The sequence below is a fragment of the Polypterus senegalus genome, chromosome 11, assembly GCF_016835505.1.
Source record: "Polypterus senegalus isolate Bchr_013 chromosome 11, ASM1683550v1, whole genome shotgun sequence".
NCBI lineage: Eukaryota > Metazoa > Chordata > Cladistia > Polypteriformes > Polypteridae > Polypterus > Polypterus senegalus.
The window spans coordinates 40,799,662-40,816,731 of NC_053164.1; the positions used below are offsets into that span (position 1 = coordinate 40,799,662).

General features: G+C 37.0%; 1 protein-coding gene across 2 annotated transcripts in view; it reads left to right on the forward strand.

Annotated features, from left to right (window-relative positions):
* Positions 1-6,095: 6,095 nt before the first annotated feature.
* c11h2orf42 (chromosome 11 C2orf42 homolog) overlaps positions 6,096-17,070 on the forward strand; it is a 45,367-nt gene continuing 34,392 nt past the window's right edge. Inside the window, exons 1-3 of one of the 2 annotated variants that reach the window (XM_039768452.1) lie at positions 6,096-6,235; positions 9,126-10,031; positions 14,149-14,256. In XM_039768452.1, the coding sequence (XP_039624386.1) occupies positions 6,151-6,235; positions 9,126-10,031; positions 14,149-14,256 (1,099 nt within the window). In that variant the 5' untranslated portion in view covers positions 6,096-6,150. The remainder of the gene's footprint in view (positions 6,236-9,125; positions 10,032-14,148; positions 14,257-17,070) is intronic. The other variant, XM_039768453.1, reaches the window with a different exon arrangement.

Consider the following 17,070-nt stretch of genomic DNA (forward strand, 5'->3'; position numbering starts at 1 on the left):
AAATTATTTTATACAACCCCATCAATGTATAATATGCCAATAACAATGGGATTTTTTTTCATGGGAACGGATTAATCATTTTCCCTTTATTTCTTATGGAAAAAATGCGTTTGGTATATGTCCTGTTTGGTATAAGTCAAAGGATCTGGATTAAGGACTTATACTGAGGTACCACTGTATAAAGATTAACATGAATGATTAATGTATCACCCCTTTCTTTAACACAATCTCCTGCAGTTTCCCATACATATTAATTCTGACCTGTGTCTGCACGGTCACATCTAACTGTGATGCACACTGAACACACCCAGGTAAGTACTGCCTTCTGCACCCTCCGTGAGGCGTACAATTCCTAGGTCTGGATAAAGGGCATTATGCAATCACTGAGCAAAATTAATAGGGACACTTGCACACCTGCTTATTCCTGTAATTATCTCATCGGCCAATCGTGTGGCAGTTGTGCAATGCATAAAGTCATGCAGTGCATAAAGTCATGCAGGTACAAGGAAGGAGCTTCAGTTCATGTTCAAATCAAACGCGAGAACGGAAAACAAAAATTTGATTTCAACTGTAGAATGATTGTTGGCACCAGACAGGCTGGTTTGAATATTTCAGTAACTGCTGATCTCCTGGGATTTTCACTCATCAACCTTTGACATGGATGGGCTATAGCATTAAAAGACCATTTCAAGTTCTATTCCTGAACCAGTCAGCCAAGAAAGGAAAGCTGAGACTGCAGTGGGCAGAGGCTCACCAAAATTGGACACCTGAAGGCTAGAAAGTTTAGCCTTGTCTGATGAATTGATATTCTGATGAGGCACACTGATGGTAGGGTCAGAATTTGACACCAACAGCAGGAATCCGTGCACCCGTCCTGTCTGGTGGTGTTGTAATTGCATTTTCTCAACACACGTTGGGTTTGTTAATACTAATTAATTATCTCTTGAATGTCATGTCCTATTTGAGTACTGTAGAGGGCCCTACTCAGTATTAATAGACTGGTTTCTAGTAATTTGCTGAGTTAATTATGTTTTCAAACTGGAACTGTGTGAATAAAAACTTACTTGTCCCTAGTTGATTGACCCAAGCAAAGGGAAAATCGGGCTTTGATGACTGACTAAAAACAGCCCTGCTTGATTTAAATCATGGTTATTACTGTCGTGGTCAAGTTACCAAGGTCCAGTTAAAGGAAATTGTTGAAGTGTTCAGAAAATAGTGGTAAAGCTATGTCTAATGCTGCGGGACTTCACTGAACATCAATGGAAAGCCATAACCTGTAATGGAAAGCACATGTGTGCAGTAGTTGTTCTTCCCAGGAGTGACCAGTATGTGAAAATTATCCAAAGAGTATTAGGATTCCTTTGTGACTTCACAATCAGTTGACACTGGGCAAAAATGTGCTTGCTGGGGAGTAACAATTTGAAAACATCAGCTAACCAAAGAGAACATAAATGCTTGTCTCTCCCTTGGATTATTCCCTTACCTTTGTAATGCCACATGACCAAACTACACTGCAGGTAAAGGTTGTGGACATTATCCATAAGAGTTTTCTGATTTGTAGCAGAATCCATGGTTCCTTCAGTTATAACAAGAAACGTGAAGGTCTTGGCACCACACCATCACATAAAGACCATGATGTTTGTTATGGTGTTTGGACTATGGAGTGTTGATCATTCCTGTGCCTTTTGGAAGAATGTCTAATGGATGATGAGACAAAAGAAGAAGTTTCTGGACAGCTTAGGTTCCATTATATCTGGCATAAAGCAAACGCAGCATTCCACCATAAGATTACCATACTGGCAGTCAAACAAAGTGTCCTGAAACCCGATAATGTGGTGACAGGAACTGCATGTCTTGCTATAATTGAAGGGACTCCGAGTTCTATTTCATATCATAAAATTGTTAAGTAGGATTTACACAAACTTAAGCTGAAGTGTAGTTTGGACATGTGGCAAGACAATCATCCATAACACAAAAGCCAAACTACATGAGAACAGCTGAAAAGAAACTGAGGGTTTGAGCTGGCCTTTTCAAAGTCTCAAATTAACCCAGAAGAGATGTTGTGACAGGACCAAAAACTGAGCAGTTCATGCTGAAAATCCTACCAGTCTTGCTGAATTAAAACCGATCTACAAGGAACTACAGTGTTGAAGACTTGTATTGATTTACAGTACAAGAAGTGTTTGCTTGTAGCCATTACAGCTAAACCTCTTGTTAAGTTTAAATAATATTTTTTTTTTTTATGCAGTGCCAGTTTTTGTAAGACATCTTTGTTAATTCAATAAATGACATGCACCTAAGAACCAATAAGTATTACGTTTTTGAATATTACGCTTCTGCTGAAGATCTGAAAACATTCACTGTCAAAGAGTAAATTGAAGAGGTGGCAAATACATTCTCAAAAGTTATGTTGTTTGAATGAAATGAATCCTACTACTGTTTTAATCGACCTAGAGAATTTTGAAATGAAACCTGCTTAACTTTTGTAAGTAAGCTGTAAGGAATCAGCCTGCCAAATTTCAGCCTTCTACCTACACGGGAAGTTGGAAAGTTCAATATGGCGGCTGAAAGTGGCGTCATACCACCAAAATAAGTACATACATCGGTTTCGGTTAGTGCAGGGAAGCCGCCTACCAAATTTCGTGAAGATGGGGCCATAAATAAGAAGGTTCAACATGGCGGACGTTGTCGACTGTTATGACTGTTACGTGTAACTTTTGTAAGTAAGCTGTAAGAAATAAGCCTGCCAAATTTCAGCCTTCTACCTACACGGGAAGTTGGAGAATTAGTGATCAGTCAGTCAGTCAGTGAGGGCTTTGCCTTTTATTAGTATAGACTAGCAAAATACCCGCGCTTCGCAGCGGCGAAGTACTGCCTTAAAATTTTTATTAAAAAGAAAATTAAACCTTTTTAAACTGAGGGAAAATATACCAATAATTATTTGTTAAGGATCTCTTTGTATACCACATTGTCAGTTCGGCCCTCCGATTGTAATATGACCAAGCTGTGCGCTGAGCTTACTCTTGCGCATGCAACGTACAGTTGGCCATGTGAACAGTAACCTTGTTTCAAATCTCACAGCTTGGATTGCTGCTGTCATAATCGGTTTGAGTTTCATGGTTTGTTTCAATTATGACAGTATTTGTAGGACTTGTGTTGAAGAGACATTCGGCATCTGTCAAGCGTTGTAAGTATACAACCGGTTTCATTGATAACTTCACATCCAGCTTTTGAGAGTTTAAACATTCATAAACATCAAAGTGTCCACTACTGAAATCGTCACCTGTCAATCTAAGATGTTTAAGAGGCATTGGCGGTTGTCGAAAGGTGTAAAATATTTGGCTGTTTCGGTACACTTGAAAGCGACAACCGAACAATTCAGCGGCAGCCATCAACTCACATGCAGAACCGTAGGTGAAGGGCTTAAGCATTTCACTCTTATAGTGCTCCTGTGTAGTATAATTATCTCCTGTACCGTCATCGGTCCACACCTTGAACCTGTCCCAGTCACTCAATACATAAGACACAATGTTCCTCCGGATATCAAGAGTGAGCCTGATATGGCCGTGCAATATGAATGCACAGAGAATGGAAAAGGCAGGTGCCATCACTGGGCATGGAAACCACTCGGTAAGTGACAGTTCTTTGATCGATGGTGATCACCTTGATAGACATGTTAATGGGGGTACGGTTGGAATGATAAAGGAAATGGGTCCCTGAACTATGTAAAGTAAGTCTAAAATACCTACACAATAACTATAATCATAATAAATGAACAATAAAACAGTGGAGAAGCTGTGGATTAAATAAAAAGGCTGTAATTATCAGCTGGGAAACGTGAATCCCGTGGCGAAGCAAGGAAGGGAATGTAGAGACTGGAGCGACGGACGGCCTTATATAGGCAGGCAGCCAACAACGGGAGGCGTTGGGATGGGGGACCCAACGCCGCCTCACACGGTGCCCGAGGTGCAAGCTATGGACATATATATGTACGTTAGTAGGATTCAGTTAGCATTGGGAACCCGCGTACCAAATTTCTTGAAGATGGGCCCATAAGTAACAAAGACTGTTGAAAAGTTCAATATGGCGGCCGACAGTGGCATCATACCACCGAAATAAGTACCAAATTTCAGCCTTCTACCTACACGGGAAGTTGGAGAATTAGTGACGTTGGAAAGTTCAATATGGCGGTTGACAGTGGCATCATGCCACCGAAATAAGTACGTACATTGGTTTCGGTTAGCGCAGGGAAGCCGCCTACCAAATTTCGTGAAGATGGGGCCATAAATAAGAAAGTTCAACATGGCGGACGTTGTTGACCGTTATGACCGCTACGTGCCAAATTTCAGCCTTCTACCTACAGGGAAGTTGGAGAATTAGTGATGAGTGAGTCAGTGAGTGAGTCAGTGAAGGCTTTGCCTTTTATTAGTATAGATTAGTGGAATTTCTATTTTCATTTTTTCTGTGCGTTGCCAGGACAAGATTGAGAACCATCCATCCATCCATTATCCAACCAGCTATATCCTAACTACAGAGTCACCGGGAAGATTGAGAACCACTGTATTAAATGTTTCCATACTCAGCTAGTAGCACTGTGATTACTGCTGCCCTTTGCACCTCACCGCAGTAGCCGCTCATCCAAAGATGGAAAGAATATGTATCGAGGATACAAGTAAGCTAAAAAGTACTCAGAAGAGGCCCTTCTCCATAAATGTGGAATGTTCAGACGCTTTTAAATAAGTTTGTTTATTGTGGAGAACCAACTTAAACTTTTCATTTCAGGTGGTATTTTAATGCTGGGTGGTTTTTCACCTGTTATGATTAAATGGAGTGCAAAAGGCAGGTGGAGGTATGGAACTGAGCGAATGAGCAATGGTGAAAAAACGAGTACATTACAATTAAAACTAAAATGTGTTCTCTAGTCATTGAAATACAGATATAATTTGCCCATTTGAATGCCTAGGGAGAAAAGTGAATGTTTTTTAACTACTAGCTGTCCTCCCAACGACACCCCCCCGTAGCTCCATCCACATAGTATTGAAACAGGACAAACTTTAAAAATCAATTACATTTTTTTTTTAAATTAATAAATTGTATTGAGAAGAATTTATATTGACAACTATCAATTTTGATATATAATATTTTTGGTTTTGCTATCGGAGTGAGAATGTAGCTGTGATCTCAGCTGGGAGCTGAGAGCATTCCCCACGTGGGCAGAAGAGCATGTGGCCGTGATATCTCTGCCGATGAACAGGCACCATCTAAAACACCCATAGTTGTGATCTCTCTGTCAAAAATGGCAAATGTTACTCTTTAACAATCTGTAGATGATAATGTCTGCTGAACAAACAGGTATTGCTAGCTAAGCAGAGGCAAGGTATGCTCCAACACGTGGTGAGAGGTACAGTGACTCGAATGGAGGCTGGCGTGTGAGTGAGGAGGACCCTGCCTGGCTTCTTACTCTTGAGGTCCTGCCTTCCCTCCCCTTTGCCCGCAGCCTGTCTCTACTGCTGTACTGTGACTAAGTTAAGTGAATGTACCACATACACTTCAGAAGAGGTCATCCACCTGAAGCTAAGCATGTTTGGACCCGGCCAGTACTTGGATGGGAGGCCATCTAGGAAAAGCTTGATAATTATCATTTTATTATTGATATTATCCTTTCAGATGTCATAATTTCCTCATCTTGTACCTGTTAGAAAGAAGTACATTCTTTGAGCTTAACTAAACCATACACTAAGCATTTACACTGGAAGAGATCTCTGCCATATTTTGAATGATAATTATTGTTTTTTTAAACATGTTTGCTTTCCACTTTTCTCTTTCATTAATATTCATGTGAGAAATGTGCTTGAATAGAAATAAAATATATATTTTTTGTTGTATGGCCATTGTTATTTGTCTATGTATATCTCTGCTGTTATTATGGTATTAATCGTATTCTTGAGTCTCAGTAAGGCATACTCTGTCTTATTTGGGTCCTCGGTTTAAGAAGTTTAAGCACCTTGCTATATATAATCATGTGGAAAAGACTTCAACATCCAGAATTCTTATCCACTCTGTCAGGTGACTGCTGTTGACCAATGACATGCGCACTGCTGGGGCTGGTAGCAACAATAATGGCGACGCTGTGAGAATCAATGCTACTCAATGGTGACGGGCCGAACGGAGTCAAGACGGGGGGAACGGGTGGGGCGAAACTTCAGGTACGAGCCAGGTGGTACAGAAGAGCCAGGTCAGTTAAGCGACATAGGCAGTCGCGAGGAAACCATGGTTTATTTGCATTAAAGAAATGTAAGCAGTAAGCTAAACTGAAGAGCAGTGTGTGAACGGGAAGTTGGTGCCGACGGCTCAGAAACACCGTAAAATAAACTGTAAAACGACTGCTTTGCTGACTTTTGATCTTGAGGCCCGTGCTATGGAAGTGCTCGACCCCCCTTTATAAATTAAACAGATTACGACATTGCAATAAAACATTTCTTTGGGATATTTCCCTGTGAAAATTCCCTGCTTTAATCCAGTTGCAAAAAATATTCGCAACCCCCAGTCTAAGAGCGCCTTTTTCCAATAAAACTAACTAATAAGCTAATGTTTTGTCTAGTACAAGTTTAAATGCAAAAAAGACGTTTTGAACCTTTTAAGTTTGCGCCTTATTTATAATGTTTTTCACAAAATATATATTTGAGTAGTTGTCACATAAGGTGTACGGTCTGTCAAAGGGCAAAATCCCACTCCACTCTCCCATTTAGTCAGTTTTAAGCGCAGTTCTTCGAACCCTGTGATCGAAAACCAAGGGTGTTAACTTTGGCAAACATAAATGCCACAAAGGTGACATCCTAGCATCGACTTTAAACAGGCTTCCTGTCGAGCTGTGATGTGGCAGTGGTACATGCTAGTCAGAGTGTAAGCTCTCAAAAGCACAGCTTCATAAAGAAGAGAGGTGTTAAATAGAAAAGATACGTGATCTGTTAAACAGACAGGTGGCCAGAAGTAAACTATCATGTTCCAGTGTGTAGTAGCTGATGCTAAGAGGGTTTATAAATAACAAGAACTTTGTAAAGAGTTTTTACATTTTTATAGTTGGAAAAAAGAAAAATAAAATTTGAACTGTGAAACAATATTTGAGCCATGAGCTTCCAATCTGAGCTCATGAAAACCCAAATGAGGTCTGGCTTGTTCCTATATGCTGGAAAAAAGAAAGCATCTTTATTAGAATTCTGTTTGAATCAATCAACATTTATTTATATAGCACATATTCATACAAAAAAATGTAGCTCAAAGTGCTTTACAAAATGAATAGAAAAATAGAAGACACAATAAAAAATAAACATAAGTCAACATTAATTAACATAGAATAAGTAAGGTCCGATGGCCAGGGTGGACAGAAAAAAAAAAAATCCAAGAGCTGGAGAAAAAAAATAAAATCTGTAGGAGTTCCAGACCATGAGACCAGACCGCCCAGTCCCCTCTGGGCAATCTACCTAACATAAATCAAACAGTCCTCTTTGTATTTAGGGTTTTCATGGAAGGACCTGATGATGATGGTCACGTAGTATAAATTGTGTGTGTACTGTAATACCATTTGGCTTGTGCTAATTTAATATATAAAATATTGGAAATTATTTGTTACATATTACTGTATGTCAGGGATTCTTAAATGTTCTAATTTGAAGAACCAACTTTGGTACCGTACTGCGATTCAAGAGAAGGATTATTATCTATATCATAATGACTGCAGAGTCATAGAGAGACAAAATGGAAACTGGATATTATTTTGGACATATTGCTGTAAAGCAGGAGTCATTAAGCTTTAGAAAATTAGAAAATCAGTGCCATATTGGGACCCAAGATGAGGATTATTATCATAATGAAGGTGGAGTCATAAAGAGACAAATAAAAATGGATATATAATTAAAAAAGTTAATCATTTTGCTTCCTTTCAAGCACATTTCCCACCTGAGTATTACTAAAAGGGAAATGTGGGAAAAAATGTATTGTTAAAACAATTCTCCATCTGTCATTTTTCCAAACCCACCTAACCTGAGCAGGGTTGTGGAGCAGCTGGAACATATCCCAGAAAGCATAGAGTGCCTGAAGAGAACAACATCTGGATAAGACACCAGCCCATCAGACGGTGAACACACATACACAGCTGCTGTTGTTTCCTTTGGGAGAAATACCTTCTTGTAAACATTTCTTGTGATAGTCTTATTAGTTTCCTACATCGTCTATGAGAAATTTTTGCCAATTCCAACTCCTTCAACTATGTAATTCTTGAGGAGTTTCTTGAATGTACTGCCCACCTCAAGCACCCCCTTTACAATTTTTCTAGGGGGTTGAGGTTTGAGATTTTATTTGGCAATTGCATTAACCTCCATTTCTTGTTTTTGGCCCATTCTTTTGTGGATTTGCTTGAGTGTTTTGCGTTTATATTGCAAGGTCCATTTAAGAAGATGTCACATTACACAATGTTAAGTCATGGGATGTGTCAGACTTGCCGACTGCATTTGCTGATCTTGTCGCCAGGCCATGTCAACTAAAATGACTGCAAATATCTATTTTACATTTAAAGACTGAGTGCCACCTTCTGTCACAGTTGTGTTCACCCGTTTTTCTGACTACCAAAAATGTGTTGCCTGAAAGGATTAACTGCTGCTGTGAGTTCAGCTGCAATCTCTGCCCTTTTTTCTATTTTCCTCATTATTCCTTGCTGCTGCATCATATGCATTGTATTTTAATGTGAAGTGTTTATTGGGTTTCAGCTGTCATGAACACAGAGCCTGCCCCATGACTGCTTCTGACTCCCTAGAATAATGTAAGTAAAGGCTGCAACTGAAAATCTCTCTAAAGGTCACATAATGTGAAATGCCCTTAACGCTTCAGTTTTAGGGTTTTCACAGATAACCTCAAATCCCCCACCGGTCATGAAGTGAAGTATTTCAACAAACATTAAAATTTGTCAATGTAATTGAAAAAAACATTGCATACACTATATATTTTTAGGGTTCTAAACGTTTGGTACTCTTTGTGTATGTTAGCAATACAATTTCAGAAGGAACTTGAAAGGGCTGTCTCTGACTCTCCCAGTGCTTAAAATCAGTTATTTTCATTTGTTTCTTTTGTAGAGCACAAGATGGACACCAGCTCAGCTGTCATAACTGCTGCTACAGTGTCAGCCTTGATGAGAGACAAGACAAAAACCCCATCTTTTCTCTCAAACCTGGGCAAGCCAACCCTGCGAGGCATCCGAAAGTGCCCCAAATGTGGAATGTATAATGGTACTCGGGGTCTCAGTTGCAAAAACAAGACATGTGGGGCTGTTTTTCGAGATGGGGCTCGCAAACCGCAGCCATGCATGGATGCTGTTAAGATCTTGACTGGCTCAGATGCTCAGGTGTTCTCTGTGCGTCACAGGGACCGAGGTCCAGAGTACAGGGGATTTGTAGAGTTAAGCACAACAGAAACAAGCATTGAGACTGCTGATGGCACATTAATTACCCAGATCAGCTCAGGACACTGCTTTGTGTCATCCTGTGGTAAAGCTACAAGAAGGGCAAATCCAGAAAGTCCTTGTTTGCACATGAAGACTGCTATGGAATGCCAAAGTGAAGCTACCCCTTTGACTTTGAAAAGCTCTGTCCTGAGCTCTCTCCAGATCACTCCGGAAACAAAGCAAACAATATGGCAGCTAGCCACTGAATCCACTGGACCACTGGTGCAGAGAATTTCTAAAAATGTTATGGTGGTGAAATGCAAAGTCAGTGACAAACACTTGCTTGGTTATCTCCATGTCTCATTCAGTGAAAGGAGTAAGGCCAAGGAAGTAATGGAACTCAGGTTTCAGTGCCCATGTAACATTTCTAAAACTGGCAAGACAGGCTCTATAGGCCTGTCTTTGGTAGGTGGCCTTGAAGAGGGAGACAGTGCTCCACAGCAGCACTGCATTCACTTTTATGCCTGCATCTGTGCATTTGCCAGTGATGAACAACTGGCAGAAGAGTTCTCTGGGTTTATCAACTATAGCACAAACGGTATGAATTCTTCTGTCGCCTCAAGATTTCTTGATTATGTCAATTTTCAAAAGTTTACTTAAATTTGCATGAGATAGTTACTTGTAACAATTTAATTGTTGGAATAATGCATTTCCATATAATTCATGTAGAATAATACATCTGAAATAATTGTCATATAATCTATTGCATTATTCATATAAATTTCATTTCCAGAAATTTGGTTAAGTTGTGCTGATCGACATGTTCAGAGGACCAGATTAGTGGACATTGGGTCACATTACAAAAAAAGAAAAAGAATGTTTTTCCTGGCTTTGTTTTCTTGAGCAATATCAAAAAGTGGAAGACAGAACGTTGATAAGGCCTGTACAAATCAAAGCCTTCAAAAGTCTGTTGAAGCATTGAACAACCTACAGAATTTATGATTTTACACTACAATGTATACCTCGAGTGTCTTGTCAGGGTTGCAGGATAGACGCTGGTGTAAGCACAAAACCAACTCAGCATCGTATATCATAAGTGCTTGCTCACAACCAGATGTAACAACTCTGGGTCAGGCCGTCTAACAAGACAGTTTTCAACAGTTGCAGACATGGCAAACCATTTTTTTTTGGTTAAACCTGAGTACTTTCTAATGATAATTTTATAATTTTGTTTAGTCCCTGTAAAATGTTTTGGCAGTATTGGGTATAAGCCCATCAAAGGTTACACTCATTCACGCAACCATACATACTCATATGGAACCATTAACCATATATAATGCATTTCTTTGCATTATAGGTCAAAACCTTACAGGAGTATCATGCAGTGTCCTCTTGGACTGTAGCTGTGCCCAAGTTGTAATGTTTTCATTAGATATTTAGGATGTACTATTGAAATTAATACAACCAATATATTACTTGAAACCTGTCATGTGGAGATCATGTAATATCATCTGACTAATGTAAGTTTTCAAGAATCAGATTGGAGCTCCTAAGGGTTTAAACATACAATACAGAAGTCATTTTAATGGTTTTATTTTGGACTGAGCACTAAATCAACATTGGGTATAAAAGTATTTACCTCCCATTTAGACTTTTTACATTTTATTGTGAAACAATGTTGGATCTAATATAAATCAGTATTTGTTGCCTACATTAATGTTAAAGTGAAATCAAATATAAACTTAAAAAGTAAATAACTGAAAACTCATGTATTCACCCCACGACGAATCAATGTTTGTTAAAATTACCTCGGGTGTAAGTTACAGGCAGAAGTCTTTTAGCAGGGTGGGTGGTATTGATTTATGAATGGATCTTTGACATCACTTCCTAGTTGAGGTGCTGTCATTACAGTGGAAAACTGAAGTTCAGAATATGGTTTAATGTATGGATTGAGTATTTAAAGATCAGTCCCTGCAAACATTGCCCATCTGATGTCATATGTTTCTTATAAATGATACCATTGTTAAAGAGAAGTTTTGAACTCCACTCTCACTGTGCAGTTTGTTTATTGTTGGACTAAAGTGGCTTACTCCAGAATATTAACACGTGGCATTTAAGTTATTCAGGTGTTGTTTTAAGTAAATGTTTTGAAGTTTTTCTTGAAATCCCGTGTCAAAGCAGAACACAACAAGCTTCCATGTAGAGTTCCTCTTATCTTGGCTTTGTTCATTTTGGTTTCTGTCTTCACTATCTAATGTAGGTAATGCAATGTTTCCTATTTGCATAATCCTATCCCAAACATATGGCATTGCACTTATGCATTTGATACTGGTGCCTTAGAGTCAATTTGGGTTAAATGCCAGTAAAGTTTAATCCAGATAAATGCCCCAGAATGAATCCCTGGTCTTGGCTTTCTCCCATGTGCTCCATATTTGCAAATCCCCCTAGTAATAGACATTAATTCTTTACCATTGTGTAAGAATGATTAGTGCTGCTGTCATTGGAATTCTGATATTTAAAAGACACCCGTTTCTACCTAATGCTGATACCACAGGGTTTTCCAGGATGTGTGCAGGTCACAAGATACATGTTTTTCTGAGAGATGGATTTTAGCTTCTTTGTTTTCATGGTTTTGTTTTTATTAGCAGCTGTGAGATTTACCATAGAGTATCTGTGATTAACGTAAGAACATGGTTTGCACCTGCAGATCTGTTAAAATGAAAGTGAGACTTCTATAGACAATTGTTCCACTAGTTTTATTAGGTGCGCTATACTTCTAGTGCTGAATTTATAGATTCAATAGTCTTTTTAATACAGCCAATTCATTTTGAAGAATGCATGCAGAATCCCTATTAAATCCCTATTAAAAATTATAAGATTTAACACAAAAAATGAGCAATACATACTACCATATTATTAAAGTTTATTTTATAGAAACAAATAATAACATTAAAAAAGTTTAATTATTCATAAAGTATCCACTTTTCACAGAATAAAATTTTAATTTTAAAATTAGTAAGAATATACATGCATAGTTCTATAATGAGATAATACATTTATCAACTTGAAGAGGAGAAATGGAATCTCAACTAAGAACTAAGATTTACATTCAGATTTGTACGAAAAGGCAAACAAAAATTTGAAAAATGCCTAATGCCCAATTTTCTGCAATATTTCAGAAAAAAGTGTTCTTTCATGTTCATACATAGAAATTAAAAACGAAGGAAAAGAAACACTACATAGTTTAAACACTGAAAGAAAAAAACAAAAAGAATCAGAAAATTGTGTGCATGGATCTTAGTAAATATAATTAGTATATTTAAATACAGCAGAAAAAAATATTTTGTCTTGCATCTTTTGTTGATTGTAAGAATTATAGTATAAAATTTGAAGGTTTGATTGGGAATTTGGGGAAACTTAAGTTACTCGATTATCGATGATAATAAAAATTGAGTAATTATTTTCTTGTAATTTTCTGGGAAACACTGCTATATATGGTTAGCTACCTTATTTTGAAATTTTATAATGCCAAAATTAATTTTAGGATGAATGGCTAAAAGGTAGTATTCTTCAAATCTTTATAATCAATTAACACTACTTAACCTTCTTGTAAGCTAAGTAATTCACTGCAAACAGGCTAATCCTTTCATGCAGTGTATTTTTATTGTGCAGCACCCTTAGAGGAAAGTGTAGTGAGACCTTCATTTAGCAGACACTGTAGACTCACTAAAGCAAATGGTTTACCTGTTTATTACTCACAGTATGAAAACACCCATTTCAATTCATTCTACCTTTCTTTCCTCAATATGAAACATTGCCTATACCTGTACTTGCAATAGAATAATATATAATATAATAGAATAAATATCACATGAGCTGTTATATACAGTTTACGACTGATTTCCTCAATCACCCTTTGGTGTGAAGCACTATTGCACGAGCAGAGTGTAGTTGGAGTTTCGGGACCCATGGGTTCATTAACAAAGGGTAAAAGGTGCGGTAACATCTGCACAGCACTTGCAGACTGCTCTTTTTGAGGGAGCAGTAAAATAACACCTGTGTGGCAGTTCAGAAGTGCTGTGCGACACACTGAGAAAAGGTGTGTGGCTGTGCACCCATGCAGCTAAGAGGGAACATAGGCTCTGACACTCTGATGCTGCCAGTTCGTTATCAGCCATTATTACCCCCGGACCTAAATACATTACTCGCTGTGGTGGTTTTTTTTTTTGCCTATTTTCTGTTTAGAGTAACCGTTTCATCAAAATACAGCATCATACGTAGAGTCTGAAAGCCTAATGTTGCTTGTTTTTGCTGTTGTTAACAGCTGACATAGGTATGCTACTGTGCACAAACACTGTTTCACGTACACAATTATTAAAAATATTTTATAAAATAACCCTTAGGCTATGTGTATTAAGTTGTGTATGAAATTTAGTAAAGTTCATTTTTACACATGGGTCCCTTCCCTAAGATATCTCATTATGTGTATGGAAATATTCCAAAATACTTCTTATACCAGACATTTTGGATAAGGGATGCTTAGTCTGCATTCTTATCAAAAACATTATGCTGATAATACATGAAGAATCATTTCTAATCATGGCTTTAAAATAAGTGTTGTATTGTCGCCTAATTTATCTGTTGAAGGGCAACAGCAGTACATTTTTGCCAGTCTGTTTTAATAATAAAGAAGTTAACTTTGATATTTTTTATAGGTTTGCAAGTAAAGCCAGAAGCTGAACTAAGCTTTCCTAATGCTGTTATGCTCACAAAGTCCTGCATTCCTGCTTATTCAAAGAAAGTCAAAAAAGAAGGCTGCATAAGTGAGTATTATAAGAGTCCTAAAACATTTTTGCATTTTAGATGATAAATGTCATTCATAAATACAAGGTGTAACAATTTAATTTCCATAATGAATATGTATTAAAAATAAGTGTGGCATTTCAGGAATTAAATTGTCACACCTTGTACAGTATTCTGACGGACCATTGTGCAAAATTTGGATTGTGCAAATTATTATTGGCTCTTCTCCCTTACGTAAGATCCTGGGAATGTGTGTTTCACAGTGAATCTTGAATATAATTAAATATATCTTGTTGTGTTTTGTACACTTGTTTTGTCAGGTTCATGATAATCAAAAACTATCTGTTTTATTGTACAGAGGGTGCAGTTGTAACACAGTGTTCTTTCACAAGAGCAGGTCTGATAATGTCACAAAGATTAAATCATAAAAAATAAACATCTTTTAGAGTACAATAGTGTTGTAAAAACTTGGAAAACATAAAATTAATCAGAATTAAGAAAATAATAATTACCAGTTATTTGTGCATGTGTGTGAGTGTGTATCCCTGCAGTGGACTGGTGTCCTAACCAGGCATTGTTCCTGCTTTTTACCTTATGCTTGCTGGGATAGACTCCAGCTCCCTGCAAACCTGTTGAGGATTAAGTGTGTTTAGAAAATAGTATTTTATGCTTTTATATTAATTTTTATTAATTTTATAATTACTAGTTATGTCAGAAATAACCTACGAAAATGATACTAGGTTCCTTGGCAAAAGTGTATGTGAGCCCTCAGTTAATATATGCTAATGTGTCAAATACTACAGGAAAGTGTGTGTAGTATTAAAATTTTGATCTGAATGTAAATGTACATGCCCATTTGTACCAAAATATTTTAATAGCTTTCTAGGCAGTTATATTTTTGTTTACTGTGAATGTTTTTTCTGCTTAAAACAAATAATTAAACTTAACTTTATATATAGCCATTTGTCCATGATACTATACCCCACGTCATGGTACAATTTGAAGAATCAATGAAAAATATAACAAAATTTAAATATAATCAACACAGTCATACAGAATGGGTAAATAATGATAATCCAGTAATAGAGGATAAATATGGGGTATTGGAAACCAGAAAGCCATCAAACCCTTTGTATGATATTTTATATATTTGGGTAGTAATGGGCAACTTGGAATGTTCACCCTAGGGCATTTATATAATCTGTAGAGATTTGGTGAGTTTGATTAATATGATGCAATAGCTGTAATTTACACTGGGATTGGTTCTATTATGAACCATGCATCAAGTGGTGTATAACTTAATGTTCTGTAGTTCTAAATTAATTTTTTTTGCTTCCAACATACAAATTGCTTGCTTTTGCCATTGATGGTTTTTCAAACTTTGTGTTGATATGAGCGTCACAAACTGAAAGTTAAACACTAAAAGGAAAAGTGTAAGCTAAATTTAGCAAAATATATTCAGAGTTCATTTTTTCTGCACCATAAATATAATGGCAAAAGTGGAGGAATATTTTGGACAAGATTAAATGAAATAAATAAATGTGCAAATAAGTACTGTGGAATATGACAATAAGTAAAGAAAAAGAGTAGAAATGTGGTTGTAAATAAATGTCATGGAATATGTTTTTGGTTGTTTGCTTATTTAGTTAATTTTATCAGTAATATTCCTCTGAATGCAACATGAAGTACAGGTTGAATTTAAAACTAACACTTTCACTTGTCAAAGATAAGCAGGCGGGCTGTAGCAAATGCTTTTTTTTATTGGTGAATCATCTGAAGAGTGGGGGTGCATGTTTTGCTTGACTTGGGAATGTTGTGACGAGCATATTGACGAGTGCAAAAAAAGTTGCCTGGAATTACTGTGTAAAGTGGGCAGTTGAATTCTTTAAACTCTGAATTTGTGATTAAGCTACTGCATCTAGTGTCAGATATAAATGTGGCATTTGATGGCCAAAGGTTTAAAGTCTTTTAATATTACTAGACACGGAAGATCAAAGTCTTTTTATTGTCACATGTACGGTGAAACTCATACTTGTGTAATGTTGCTTGCAAACACAATAAGCAACATAAAATATCAGGCTCAAAAACATGTCAAACTTAAATCTAACATAATAATCACAGTAAATAACACTAAATACTACATTGCATACTGTTGAATCACACAACATTTGTACTTGATTCGCTTAGCTCATTACAGACAGTTTGTCACATATGACAGTTGCGCAGCCTTATTACCTGGATGTAGAATCTGTTGTCAAATCTCACAGTTCTGGTTTTAATAGTTCTGTTGTGCCTGACTGATGAGAGGAGGGAGAAAAATGTGACTGGGGTCCTTCATGATCTGTTTTACCTTTACCAGACAGTGCTTAGCAGTGTTAATTTTGACAATATATTTTGATTTAGTTTTGGTCTTAATCTTCTGACTAAATTGCATTTTAGTTTTAGTCACATTTTAGTCATTTAATTATTATTTTTAGTCTAGTTTTGGTCAACAAAAAATTTATTTAGTTGAGGAAAAGTAAATCTGTTTTAGTCGACTAAAATTAAAAGTAAATTACTCAAACACTTAAAATCAAATGGATATCTTGTTTAACATATGAGTATGCACAGACTATATTGTACCTCTAAACTATTATACTAACATGTACACTAATGAGCAAAATCCCATGTAGTGATTATTGAACATAAAATGAAAAGTAGCTGTAGAAAGGATTTACTCCAAAAGATCTTGGTCAGATAATTGCAGTTCTGGTCTGTCACCACAGTTTTCTGGCCTTCGACATGCCTTAGTTATGCTGCTCTAAGATTTTACCTAAAAAGGCTAGACTAAGCAG